This window comes from Mirounga leonina, unplaced genomic scaffold (assembly GCF_011800145.1).
Source record: "Mirounga leonina isolate KUSES-001 unplaced genomic scaffold, KU_Mleo_1.0 Mir_53, whole genome shotgun sequence".
In the NCBI taxonomy this organism is placed as follows: Eukaryota; Metazoa; Chordata; class Mammalia; order Carnivora; family Phocidae; genus Mirounga; species Mirounga leonina.
Window position 1 is genome coordinate 31,612,150 of NW_023270807.1, and position 15,050 is coordinate 31,627,199.

Genomic DNA, 15,050 nt, shown 5'->3' on the forward strand with positions numbered 1-15,050 from the left:
CCGAGCTGAAATCAAGAGTCAGATGCTCAACTGACTGAGCCACCCGGGCACCCCACAAATGATGCTTTCTAATTAATTCATTTAGTCATAACATTTGCTGCATCAGAAAAATTGTGCTGTAGAGAAAAGTCTCCATTTGTATTTAGCTGTGGGTCTAACATATTTTGAGGGGAATCATTCTATTTTAAGAAGAAAAATGAAGCCAACACTTGGAGAGTGTTGAAAGTCTTTTCCCATCACGCTCTGGATTCACTGCCCTTTTGGGAATTGTTTCTGAGGAAATTTTAAGATACAGTTGTTTTGCAGACCAGTGTAGAAATTTTCTGGAGTAGGAACGTATTGTATTTTGAGTTTCAAAATTTCTTAAGATGACAATAACTTGCACTTAAGTAGTGCTTTAAAACTTCCAAAATATTTTCTGTACAAGACTCATCTCAGTAATGAGGCAGCCAATGCTGACTCCACTTAACATGAGAACCTTGTTGCTCGGTTTGTTATTAGTGCAGGGTAATTCATGCAGCTCAGTGAGGGCAGAGTAGGTTGACAATACAGGCTTTTGGTGTTTAATTCATTTCCATGCTTTCAGCAATCAGACATTTAAAGAAAACGTGTCCCAAATGTTTTGTCAGTTTATAGGTGTCACTTCTCAAACTTAAAAGCAGGATATTTTGGTATAAATTGTATATGCATAAACTACTTCCTAAAGAATTTTGGAGAGGAATGTGTTTAGTTTTACTGCATTGGAATTACTGGCTTCAGTAATGAATTCATCTCACTCAAATATTTTCCTCCTCCTGATGATAGCAACCTTCCTCTTAAATCCATACCATGACTCTGTGGTCAACTAATCTTCGATAAAGCAGAAAAGAATATCCAGTGGAAAGAAGACAGTCTCTTCAGTAAATGGTGCTGGGAAAATTGGACAGCCACATGCAGAAGAATGAAACCGGACCATTCTCTTACACCATACACAAAGATAAACTCAAAGTGGATGAAAGACCTAAATGTGAGACAGGAATACATCAAACTCCTAGAGGAGAACACCTCTCGACCTCGGCTGCAGCAACTTCTTGCAAGACATGTCTCTGAAGGCAAGGGAAACAAAAGCAAAAATGAACTATTGGGACTTCATCAAGATGAAAAGCTTCTGCATGGCAAGGGAAACAGTCAACAAAACTAAAAGTCAACCTATGGAATGGGAGAAGATATTTGCAAATGATGTATCAGATAAAGGGCTGGTATCCAAGATCTATAAACAACTTATCAGACTCAGCACCCAAAAAACAAATAATCTAGTCAAGAAATGGGCAGAAGACATGAACATTTTTCCAAAGAAGACATCCAAATGGCCAACAGACACATGAAAAAATGCACCACATCACTTGCCATCAGAAGATACAAATCAAAACCACAATGAGATACCACCTTACACCAGTTAGAATGGCTAAAATTCACGAGACAGGAAACAAACAGATGTTGGAGAGGATGTGGAGAATGGGGAACCCTCTTAACACTGTTGGTGGGAATGCAAGCTGGTACAGCCACTCTGGAAAACAGTATGGAGGTTCCTCAAGAAGTTAAAAATAGAGCCACCCTACAACCCAGCAATTGCTTTACTGGTATTTATCCCAAAGATGCAGATATAGTGAAAAGAAGGGGCACCTGCACCCCAGTGTTCATAGCAGCAATGTCCATAATAGCCAAACTGTGGAAGGAGCCGAGATGTCCTTCAACAGATGAGTGAAGATGTGGTGTATATATACAATGGAATATTACTCAGCCATCAGAAAGGATGAATACCTACTATTTACGTCGACATGGATGGAACTGGAGGGAATTATGCTAAGTGAAATAAGTCAGTCAGAGAAAGACAATTATCATATGGTTTCACTCGTGTGGAATGTAAAGAATAGTGCAGAGGATCATAGGGGAGGGGAGGGAAGACTGGATGGTAGAAATCAGAGAGGGAGACAAACCATGGGAGACTCTTGACTCTTGACTCTGGGAAACAAACTGAGGGTTGTGGAGAGGGATGTGGGTGGAGGGATGGGGTAACTGGGTGATGGGCATTAGGGAGGGCACGTGATGTGATGAGCACTGGGTGTTATACACAACTGATAAATCTTTGAACACTACATCAAAAACTAATGATGTACTTATATGTTGGCTAATTGAATTTAAATTAAAAAAAATAAAATTATCAAAATACATTCAAAGACATAAAGAATAGTACAGCTAAGGCTTTGTATTCTTGTATCCTTCTGTGACTTTCTCTACCGTGTTTTTCAGAATTTTTTATATTTTATAGCACACCGTAGTTTATAACTTTTCTTAATTCAGGGTTATATTTGGGATTTATTCAAGGTGTTTTAAGGCTTCTTGAGGCAGACCTTACTGTTTCTCAGTCTTTCTAACATTTAGTTGATTAAAAAAATTTTTCCAATGTGTTGAATGTAAAATGGAGATTGTTGTAGTTTTAAAGGGCATTTTCCCTACTAGTGAGCTCATACATGTTTATGTTTATTGGTCTTTACATTTCTTCTGTGAATTACCCATTCATATCTTTTTGCACATTTTTCTTTTAGGTTGGTTGTGTGTCTTACTAATGTCTACATTTCATTAAAAATTCTTTGATTTAGGGGCGCCTGGGTGGCTCAGTTGGTTAAGCGACTGCCTTCGGCTCAGGTCATGATCCCAGAGTCCCTGGATCGAGTCCCGCATCGGGCTCCCTGCTCGGCAGGGAGTCTGCTTCTCCCTCTGACCCTCCTCCCTCTCATGTGCTTGCTCTCTCTCATTCTCTCTCTCTCAAATAAATAAATAAAATCTTTAAAAAAATAAAAATAAAATAAAAACTCTTTGATTTATATTTGTTGGTAATCTTTTAAGGAACACCTTACACATTTAATAAAGAACTTTTTACTGTGGGGTATTACCATTCCTGGTTCACATAAATTAGTTTTAAATTCTTAGACAGATTTGGGAAAGTTTCTAGAAAAGCAATATTAGTAAACACATTAAAGTTCTTGAAGGTTGATTTATAACCTTGCTGCTGGTGCCAGTTGAAAATTTGAGCATGTAAAATTCTGTAAGGCTCCATTATAATTTTGTAAAAAATCAGAATGCTGCTTAAAAGCTGCCATAATATTTATTTTAGTTTTTAATATTTGTTTATCTTTGTTTTTTCTCCTTAATTAGGTCCTCGATGGGCTTCCTGGAATATTGGTGTATTTATTTGCATCAGATGTGCTGGAATCCATAGAAATCTTGGAGTTCATATATCCAGGGTCAAGTCAGTCAACCTAGATCAATGGACACCGGAACAGATACAGGTAAACATTTCCTTACTAAGAGATTATTTACAGTATTTAAAATGCATTTAAAATCTTTAACCCTTCTTGCATCTAAGGGTTAACATTGAAAATGGAGTGTGTTGAAATGGCATGTGCCAGATATAAAATTTGGGCGTTACCTGAAATGTCCACTCTCAAATGTTTATATCTTCTTGGGTCCGTAGTGAATTCAGTTTTTGATCTATTCTTATTTAAAATGTTGCTTTTGAAATCTTTAAAAAAATCAATTCCTTTTCCTTGTGTTGGTGAAATTTGTGGTGTTGTTTTTCTGTCAGTAGAGGGAGCCTGGGTAAAGATAAAAAATAAATCACCTCTTGCCCAAGAACTGACTTGAAGGATTTCCCTTTTGTACAGAAGTGTTCTTGATTTTCAGACAGGGCCCAATAGTTCGAAGATAGCCTGGTTAGCAAATGTTCTAGTGACTGATTTGGATTTGTTTTGAGTTGGTTTAGCTTTGTTAGAGATAAATTTGTAATTTTAAGGGCTTGCCATTTTTATAGTGTGACAGTCTTAAATTTTCAAAATCTTACTTTCTAATCCTTAAGGTTAACTGCTAAAAGAGAAATGTTTATTTCTACTGGTTTTAATTTGTAATTCACAGTGAAATTATTGCAACTTTTTTTAATGCTCTTTTTGAATTACTTTTAGTCAGTATGAAGGCTCAATACACAAATATATGTAGTGAACTTAAGTGATATACATACCTCTAATCAGAAAAAAACAAAAAGAACATAGGAATTGGCATGGATAGGGTGAGGTAAGGGTGAAAGAATAGAATATAATGCTGGGTGGTGGTGGGTCATAAATAAATAAAGATTTGGTTAAAGAAAGTAAAACTTCTGGGCTAAAGACATATTTATGCCAAAGTAAATTCTAGATAGAGCCAAAATTTAAATATAAAAAAAAAATTAAACCTTAGAAATACTTGTAAAAAATAGCCAAGAGATCTTCAGGCTCTAAAGTCAAGCATAGCTTATTTAGTTCACTCTTAAATAAGTTTTTGAGGTTTTTGCTGGCTAGGGCATAAAAGGAAATATGGCACTTTATGTATTTTCCTAATCCTTGAGGAGAAAGCTTACTTGTTGTATCAGGGAAGCAGAGCTTTTTGAACATTGCATATAAGGCTCTGTTCTTGATAATATCTCTATAGTAACTGTGGTAACAGCTTTCATAATGTTGTTTCTTAAGTTGTCTTCAAGAAAATGCGAAGTGTAGCTTGAAAATGTACCTTGGTGTTTGTAATGGGTTATGTAGGTACAACACATTCAAGGCCCAAGGTGTATTGCCTTTTTAATGGTTCATTTCACACTAAGGACAAAACATGAAATCCTTGGACAATTCAGTTTTCCAGAATAATATTTTTCTCAACTAGGCTGTTAAAAGGAGTTGAATAGCAGCTTATTTGAGGTGAGCAGGTTCTTTTCCTATACCTGAGAGCAGAGCTTCCCAGTCAGAGGGCTGCAGCTGCAGTTCACTGGTTTTCTGTAGAATAGGTTATAGTTAAACAGCAAGATACTGAATTATTAAAAATGGCAGGCTTTTGAAAACAATTATTAAGTAATACACAGTCTTTGAAATTGTATTTGAACACGATGTGTATGGGTCCAGCTGTCAGCTTCTTGAAATAAGAATTATTATTTTGGAATGCAAGACTTTTGATAAGTACTTATCACCAGAGAATGCTCTGTATGGCTTCATATATCACAGAGCTCCTCTTTCAGTGTTCTGTGGTGAGAAATAAGGTTAGGACGTGCTCACTTAAAAATTAAATGAGTAGATAATGAAGTTTTATTAAAGAAAAGTATAGAAAAAAAGTATAAAGAAGCTTAATCACATGGACAGATGAGTAAGCCATCCAGTATTCTTAGGGTGGGCTTGTAAGTACTTGCAAGCAAAGCCAGAGTTGTTCTTTAAAAATCACTCTGGGACTACTATGCAATATAAATGAGTAAGGAATCGGTGAAGACCCCAAGGTTCCATCCTATAAAGCACAACCTTTATCTTAACCTAGAAAATTTCCAGGCAATTGATTCTAAAAAGGCAGTAGAACAAAGTGATTTAGAAAGTTGTCTCTAGATAGACTGCCAGAGTTCGACCTGGGTACTCCTGACAGGATACTTAACCTCAGGGTACCTCACTTTCTTCATTTATGAAATGGGAATAGTAAGAGTGTCTCCTTCTGTGTTGCTGTGAGGATAGAATAAGTTAATATGGGGAACGCATTTAGGACAGTACCTGGCACATTTTAAATACTCGATATTAGCTTATCACTTATTAGTAGTATTAGTCCATTTGTTCATTGTTTAAAACCTTCAGTATTGCTCCCTTGAATATCTTTCTGATCTTAAGCAATGTAGCTTCCTAGTAAATCTGTGATGAATTGGTTACTAAATGAACTACTAAGTAAATAAATTGATTCACTCTGTGGTATTGAGTATTAATTACTTTTTGAGGTTGTTTGTGAAATATAATTAATTCACTTTTAGTAATACTGGATGTTAAGGCATTTTGAGATGATTAGGTAATCATACCAGTTGTCTATTGGGGTTGCTCGTTACTCAGATTTAAACATACCCTTTTGCCTGTGATGGTAGGTATGTTCCATATAATCCAACTCTATTTGTACCTATGCATTTTATTTTTTACTTAAAAACATTGAAGTATAATTACAGAGATGACAATTTACAGATATGAGTTTTATGTGTCTTGGCAAATGTCTGTGCTGTGTCACCAACACCCCAGTGAAGATAGACAGAGCATTTCCATCATCCTATAAAATTTTCTTGTGCCAGTTTATAGTCAGGTTCCCTAGGGACAACCACTACACTGATGTCTGTACCCTTAGGTTGCTGTACATTGAGATTTTTATCTTTTGGAGCTTGTTCTTATTAACTCTGACTCTCAATTCAGATTAGGAAGAGTGAAGATTGCAGTGTGATTGAGTGTTCCTTATTCATATGACATTTTATAAGAATTTTTTGATATTAAAAAAAAAAGCTCAGGAGGCATTTATTTGCAGAAGGAAGTACTTTATTGCATGTACTTCTACCCTGTGTCTTCCCTTAACCACCACCCCCAACATTTCATGAAAATCATATTTCTAATTTTCAAAGATGATACTTAGTTTTGGGTAGTTGTATATATTTTTAGATCTTTAATAGCAAATGTGGAAACATGATTTAATCTCTGAGCCCAAACTGTTAAATGAAAATATTCTTTTTTGTGTGTCTCCATAAAATGTAACTACTTAAGGTTTGCCTCAAAGCTTCTTATAAACTGACATTATATATATGACATATTTATATCATTTATTTATATACATGTTGTGAGTGTGTGAATCAAGTTTTAGGGCATCTACCATATCATAGCTGTGTTAAAATTGCTTTATGCTTATTTTTAAAAGAAAATTTATCTATCAGAACTTATTTTGATTCTTATTAGCATGAAATAGAGTTACCTTACATTTTAATCAAAATTCTTTTTTAAAATGTGGTTCATGGTTAGAGTAAATGTCTTTCATCTTGGGTTTAATATCAGGCACTTTTCAAATTTTTAGAAAGGACCACTTTGTACTTTTATAAATACTATAATCTTTATTCTTTATTTTGTAATGGTTCATTAACCCCAAGTATTGATTACCATTTTTCTCCATTATTTAAAAATTTTTAATTACTTAGTTTTCATTGTGTTGAAGGAGTTAAAATAAAAATACCTTATTTTTACTACAGAGGAATGTTACTTGTGCTTTCAAGTTTCTTGACTTACTTTGTGCAGAGTCTTGTAAATTGTGCTGCCTTAATAAAACATCTTAGTGAGATTTTTGTCCCTATTGCAAAGTATACCACATATATTTGGTATTTATCTTGATAACTTTTAGACCACTTTTAATACTTTATGTATCTATAAATCTTTTAGTAACTTTCTTTCACAGATTCTTTATTTACTACTGACTAGTGTCATTTATTGATATGGTAGTTAGTATTTTCTTGGGAACGCCAAGGGCACACAACTGAAATTTATTCATTAATAAAATATATTCTGGGGAACTTTACATTTGAAACTGCCCAGTCTCCGTAGGCCTGTGATTTATCCTCAGTGAACTTGCCTGCAACATTTTGTGGGCATTTTTACTCCGTCTGTTAATATCTTTACCATTTTTACTTTAGCTTTGACTATATTTTGGCTAGAAGGAAGGGTCTTTAAACCCAACTCTTCACGTCCTTGCTTACTATTATAACAAAAGAATAGAAGCTTGCTTGCTTCTCATTCCATCCAGCTCCTGAATATTTCTGCTTTGACTTCAGCTTTTTGTTCTCTTGTCTTAAGGGCAGAATGGAAGGTGGTAGCTGCTCGTTTCTCTGCCTTTATTTTCATTTGCAGCTTTCCTTCCTGCTTTTCCACCTAATTAAAAAAGTTATATTCATTTGGAGGCACATGACATTCTTTCTTCTTCTTTGAAACCTATTACTCACACCCTTCTGCCATAAGAGTCTTCCTAATACCATCTTTCCCTCATCATACAGCTCTTGACTCTGCTGTATTCATTTGTTCATTTGTTTGCTTATTCAGCCACTGAGCATTTATTAAGTACTCACAGTGTGCTAGCCACTGTATTCTAGTGACTGGCTCTTGTCTTCCTTTAGCACTTGAATTTCTGTTTACCTTACTTCTGCTTCTACTAACTCATTTCTGTTCCCATCCTTCTGCTAAGTTTGCACTCACAAAGAATACTAGTTGCCCCTAATGGCCAAATCCAACTCTCTTTCCTCCTCCTCCTTGGTCTTCCTGCTTCACTTGATAACTACCCACTGCCTTCTTGAAGCTTTTTGTTTGTGAAAGAAGCTAAAGTTACTCACCATGTCTTCTATTTGGTTTATTTAGTCTTTTTTTTTTTTTTTTTAATATTTCTTTTTCTGCTTTTTCCCCCTATTGGAGATTTTCTACAGTTTTGTCTTTAGCCCTGTTGTTCTTTAGTCTATCTCCATAGGAGAACTCACTCTCATGGATTCAGCTGTTATTTTTTGTGCAGATGGTTTTTCCCCGACTGTCCAGTAGTGGCTTCTACAGTGAATTTCAGTTCTTTTTTAGATTGCCTATTAGAGACTTTTGGTGTTCGTGGACTGACCGTTCTTAAGAAACCTTGGATATCTTTGGCTTGAAGTAATTGGTAATTTTCCCAAGCATCCATTTCATTGCATATTCTTTGAGGCTGGAGTTAGCCAATTCGGTTGATTCCATAGCACTGGAATTTCTACATGGCTTTACATATCTCTTCATCTTTGTATATTCAGTAATTCTTGTCAAGTAATTAAAAATCTTGTTGCTTTATGAAAAATACTTTGCTACGAAGCAAAGAAAGCTGGCTATTAATGTAATGATAGAACTTAAGAGAAAGGAATAGATATGACGGGGCATGGGTTTTTTTTTTTTTTTGGCCAGATAACATTATGTGTTTGAGTAAAATTAAGAATAGAATATCAAAATTAGCTGTTGCTCTTTAGCAGTATCAATAAAACCTCTAAGTGTTCCATATGGAAACAGGAAAAAAGGATTTCGGCTACAGTTCTAGTTATTAATGTGTAGCATTTGTAAATGTTAAGATTAATAGATGCCTACTAATCTGAAACTTGACACATTTAAAATTTAGATAATTATCTGGTGGTCCAGACTGGTTTCTTAGTTATGTCATTGTTTGAGTTAATCTTAAAAGCTTGTGGTGTCCTGTGGTTCTTACCTCTTTCTTTTGTGTGCCTCCTTATTCCATCAGTTCTTAATTCTTTTGTTGCTTCTGTTGCTTTCCATTCTCATTTCTCCTACGATGTCCATGGCTTTAGCTTATTCCTGATATTCCTATCACTGTCCCCTCTCCATCACTTTTACATACCACATTCAGAATAATCTTTCTGGAGCACTGCTTTGGTCACTTGACTTCTCTTCTAAGAAATTTGTATTGGTTCTCCTCTGAGAATCATAAAAGTTTTATTTTCCTTAAATTGGTAATCATATACCTCTGCCATCTGGCTTCATCCTGTGTCTTTGACCTTCCTCCAGATGCTTGATGATAGATCACTTTGGCTGTACAGAGACAGCTGTTCTGTTGAATTATTCTGGCGGTGTGTTCGGGCTTTTTGTTTTGGTGTGCGGTTGTCTGTTGTTGGAAATGTTTTTTGCGTATTCCTTTTTTCAAACCAAATCCTTCCCATTCTTTAAAACCCAGCTACTTTAATAAACCTTCTTCAAAATATAGGTTGTGCCTAATTATCTACTACCATATATTGTTATTTACCTTTGTGCCTGTCTGTTCATTCTAACTTTCCAGTATTTAGAAACTTTACCATTTGTGTATTTGTAGTCGTTGTGAAGGCTACCACAGTGGTGGGAATACAGTATGTCCTTAATTTATAAATGGCACAGTGGCACACTGAGAACAGTCTTTGGTTTGATATAATGTTTCCTGTATTTAGCAATGAACGGGGAGAATGAAGAAAATGAAAAAAATCAAGCATATGCCCCCAATTTCTCCTATATTATTTATAGTGTCTTTTTTTATTTCTTTACCTCTGTCCTTTTCTCCCCATGTTCCTCTTTATGTTTAAATTCCCCAAGTACAGGAGCCGCAGGAGTATAACTTAAGCTAGTGTGTGGAAGTTCCAAGGTAATATGTGCAGGTACTAGAAAGGCAGTACTTTCCAGTATTTCAAACCATCCAAAACTGAAATTGATTGCCTTGGAAAGTAATGAGTTTGCCATTACTAGTAGTGGACAATCACCTGGAAATCTGTAGCTGGGATTTAAGCATTGAATGGGCAGATGAGGAATAGTTTAAATGACTCTGAAGTCTCTTCCATTCTTGAGATTTTTCGATTGTATGTTCAGTCCTCTTTGGTTACCACAGCAATTCAAAAAACATTTTCATTATTTGTGTTTGAATAAGAATGGTATGTCACAGAGATATGATTCAGCTTTTTCCAAAAGTCAAATTCCACCTTATGGGATAAAAATTCCTGCACTCTGGATAAATCCTAAGAATGTGACAAGATTCTCAGATTAAGTCTAAAAGACAAGTTCTAAAAATGTTTTGAACATTTTTGCTTTCTATATGTTCTTTCATAAGGAAAAAAAATCACTACCTAGATGGATATAGATTTCTATTTTAACCTTGTTATTCTTAGAAATACCTGCATTAGTAACTTGGTAGCTTTTAGGTGGTTTTTTTTTTTTTTTTTTAACACACAATGTATTATTTGTTTCAGGGGTACAGGTCTGTGGTTCAACAGTCTTACACAATTCACAGTGCTCACCATAGCACATACCCTCCCCAATGTCTATCACCCAGCAACCCCATCCCTCCCACCCCCTTCCACTCCAGCAACCCTCAGTTTGTTTCCTGAGATTAAAAGTCTCTTACGGTTTGTCTCCCTCTCTGGTTTCATTTTTCCCTCCCTTCCCCTATGATCCTCTGTCTTGTTTCTCAAATTCCTCATATCAGTGAGATCATATGATAATTGTCCTTCTCTGATTGACTTATTTTGCTTAGCATAATACCCTCTAGTTCCATCCACATCATTGCAAGTGGCAAGATTTCATTTTTTTTTTTGATGGCTGCATAATATTCCGTTGTGTATATATATACCATATCTTCTTTATCCGTTCATCTGTTGATGGACATCTAGGCTCTTTCCATAGTTTGGCTGTTGTGGATATTGGGTAGCTTTTAGTTTAATTAGCAATAGCTGTCATACGACTGACCTGCTTGTCTTAATTTAAACTTGATCTTTCTTAGAAAAAAAAAATTGTCCTTAGGAAGCTAAAATTACTGATTTTCACTAATACTCATCAGGAAGCTTTACTGTGTTCTATGGCTTCCGCTTGAATTCCTAATCAGCCCAAATATAGGGAGAATAGGCAAAAGAGAATTGGTAGGTACTTTAAATATTTCTCTGTTGGGGCGCCTGGGTGGCTCAGGCATTAAGCGTCTGCCTTCGGCTCAGGTCATCTGGGATCGAGCCTCGCATCGGCCTCCCTGCTCCGCGGGAAACCTGCTTCTCCCTCTCCTACTCTCCCTGCTTGTGTTCCCTCTCTCGCTGTCTCTCTCTGTCAAATAAATAAATAAAAAATCTTAAAAAAAAAAATTTCTCTGTTGCTAAACAAGTCATTAAAATTAAAGGTATTTCTTATATTGGTGGTTATGTTGTGCCCATCTTCACTATTAAAATTGGGATGTAAAGGATTATAAAAGGTAGGGAATGAAAGTGGCTAAATATATTGAGGAAGTTTTCTCCTCCTTGATCCTCTGACATAGTGTATTTCAGATAAAGTTATGATACATTTTATTCTTTAAAAACATACTAATTTTGTGAAATAAAATTGCAGTTGATAGAAGTACAGCATTCCTATGAGGTACCTCTGCCATCCTTAAAAAATAGAAAACTGGAACTAGAACATTGATATAGAGTTGGAATTTAAATTTAACTTGACTCGTCCAGTTGTGCAGGTTTGTTTTAATTTATCACACCATTTTTAAATCGTTAAAGGAAGGTGAGATAAGTTACTATGATTTCCATGGGCGTTCTGCAGAGGAGAAAGATGCATTAAGTAAAATATATTATTAAGATTAATTTTACAGGGAGGGTATGTGCTATGGTGAGCGCTGTGAATTGTGTAAGACTGTTGAATCACATGTACCTCTGAAACAAATAATACGTTATATGTTTAAAAAAAAAAAGAAGAAGAAGATAGCAGGAGGGGAAGTATAAGGGGGGGAAATCGGAGGGGGAGATGAACCATGAGAGACTGCAGACTCTGAGAAACAAACTGAGGGTTCTAGAGGGGAGGGGGGTGGGGGGATGGGTTAGCCTGGTGATGGGTATTAAAGAGGGCATGTACTGCATGGAGCACTGGGTGTTATACGCAAACAGTGAATCCTGGAACACTACATCAAAAACTAAGGATGTAATGTATGGTGATTAACATAACATAATAATAAAAGATTAATTTTACCTGTTTTTATTTTTGTTAATGAGACTACTTAATGAAAATTTGAAAGGATACAACTGGCTCAGATTATCTTTTTGTTGCACAGCAGTGGTGTATCTGTAAGATAGTTGTTATACCTTGCTGTGTAGCCACTGCAGACTTCTTTTGCTTAATGTTTGCGTGGTATTTCTTCTTCTTTTTTTTTTTTTAAGATTTATTTATTTATTTGAGAGAGCGAGAATGAGAGAGAGTACATGAGAGGGGGGAGGGTCAGAGGGAGAAGCAGGCTCCTCGCTGAGCAGGGAGCCCGATGCGGGACTCGATCCCGGGACTCCAGGATCATGACCTGAGCCGAAGGCAGTCGCTTAACCAACTGAGCCACCCAGGCGCCCCTGCGTGGTATTTCTTCTTTCATGCTTTTGTGTTTAACTGATTTATATCGTTAAATATAAATAGATTTCTTTTAGACAAGAAATGCCTTGTGGTATGCTCTTTTAGTATGTAGTTTCAAATTTTTTTTTTTTAAATTTCAGTGACTTTTTAAAATTAGTTCAGTATTCTGTCTCCTTGTTTTCTTCTTCAGTGACTCTCTTACATGTATGTTGGATTTTCATTGCCTAACAGCAGTATTTGTCACTTTCTCTTGGATCCTTTTTATTACTTTTTTTTTAATTAAAAACTTTTAGGTCTTTTGTCTCTCCAGTTTTCATAGGCCATTATTCTGTTTATTTGTTCTCATGTTCCATTTTATTTCATATTCATTTCTGAAGTATTTTTCCTTTTATTTCTAATTCTTTCTTGAGTTTTCATTTTAATTCTGAATATTTCTTAATTTTTTTTATTACATTTTATTTTTAAGTAATCTCTGTACCCAACATGAGGCTCGAACTTAAAACCCCGGGATCAAGAGGCACAGTCTCCACTGACTGAGCCAGCAGGTGCCCCTGAATATTTCTAATTTCTGATTTAGTTGTTCTTTCATAACTTCACATGTCTTTTAACTCATTTAACGTGTTCTTTCATATCATGCATATGGTTTTTGTTTTGTTCTAAATTAGTAGGTGTACAGTTTTGATCTGTTTTCTGAGCATGTTTGTTCTAGAGTGGATTCATTGTAGAGATGTTATTCTGCTTCTTATTCTCTTCTTCTAAAACTTTGTATGAGATTTGACCTTGATTCTTTTCTGTTGATCACTTCTGTGTGTTATTAGTTTTCTTTACTTTTAAAAGGAATTGATATTCAAGATAGCTTTTCTAACGGCACAGACCTCTCCCTTCAGTGGTTTTGTGTAGTGTTTAAAAATAAGGCCTCTTGTTTTCTGAGATTTTTTTGCTCTGTTCCTTCTCCCACTTTTATCTGTAACTTCTCTTACTTTATTTCCATTTTTTTTTGTACTGCTTAATTTTGAATCCTTTCCCAGGACTTTCTCCTCAGGGTGGGGCCTGGTCCTAGCAGGGAAGTTTGGTGGTTATGTTATGAGAATTCATAGGGGCTAGATTGTTTCCCCCCATTTCAAGCTTATTGTAGACTGTATGTATTTGCTGTTGGATTGGGTAAAATGCTTTTCAGTTTCATGTGCTTTCTTCAGACTGGTTCACTGTAATTTCAGTTTTTATCTCTTTACTATTTTAGTTTTGTTTTCAGATCTACCTGGCCCCCCATTAGTTGCAGACATCATGCAGGTCAGTGTTTGTTAGTGCCTCGTCTCTACCTCATAGCATTTTGGGGTTTGTGGGGATACTCCATCACCAATTTTTGTTGTAAATATTGTCCATGGGGTTTTGGTTTTTCTATTTAGTGACTCTCTTTTTTGTTGTTGGTGGTAGTGGTGGTGAGAAGCCTCTGGGAGCTTTAAAAACTGTCACTGCTATTCCAGAATTCCTGACAAGCAGTATTTTATAGAATAAAATTCCATTTTAAAAAAAAAGCTAATTTGAAGACCTCCATGATTTAATGACATCTGACCTGTATGTGTTAGAATATTATTTACTCTCTCAAGGTTTTGGCCCTTAGATAAATTTTCATAGTGCTTTATAGAACCAAGGACATAAGCTTTCAGTACACAGTTCTTGGTACACATTTATTCAAGAAAACCCCCAGTCAAATAACTTTTTTCTTATTTTGTGGGAGGAGTGCTCATTATTAATTCTATCAAGCTGACAAAATTTCTCAAATCATGGCCTAATGTACAAACTTCTAAAGGTGATTGAGATTCAACTTCTGCCAACTCCTTGCTAGGATCATTAAATTGTCTTCAAAGAAGAGCAGAGCAAGGGGCAGCTTACAGCGTTGGGTTTATGTATTGCCTGTATGTGCAGAGTGAGGTGAGGGAAGAAATGTGATACTGTCTGTAACAAAATTTAATTTGTGAAGTTTAATAAGACATTTGCATTTTTAAGCAATCCGTTTAAGAAAAAGCTGCATGTATTTTGAATTTGAATGTGCAAGGTTATGACCTGTGTTTTCCTCTTGATTTTTTAAATTGTTTTTAAGGTTAACATTTTAAGGTTAAAAAGTCAGTGATAGTTTTTAGAATTCTCTTTTTCTAGTAACTGGCTATAGTTCTTGAGTCAAAGCAGTGAACAAAATGGTAAGATATTACTTAGTGGAAGTCTTTGTTCCAGTTTAACTGTGTTCATTCTATACTGCCTAATCTAGATAGAACTGAGAGAGTGTAACTAAAGGACTACTAAACTCTGAAGAAAAAGGCTTATATCTCCATA

General features: G+C 35.5%; 1 protein-coding gene across 2 annotated transcripts in view; it reads left to right on the forward strand.

Moving 5' to 3' along the window:
• SMAP1 (small ArfGAP 1) overlaps positions 1–15,050 on the forward strand; it is a 159,341-nt gene that overhangs the window by 31,334 nt on the left and 112,957 nt on the right. For both annotated transcript variants that reach the window (XM_034991285.1, XM_034991284.1), the window contains exon 2: positions 3,196–3,329. In XM_034991285.1, coding sequence (XP_034847176.1) covers positions 3,196–3,329 — 134 coding nt within the window. The remainder of the gene's footprint in view (positions 1–3,195; positions 3,330–15,050) is intronic.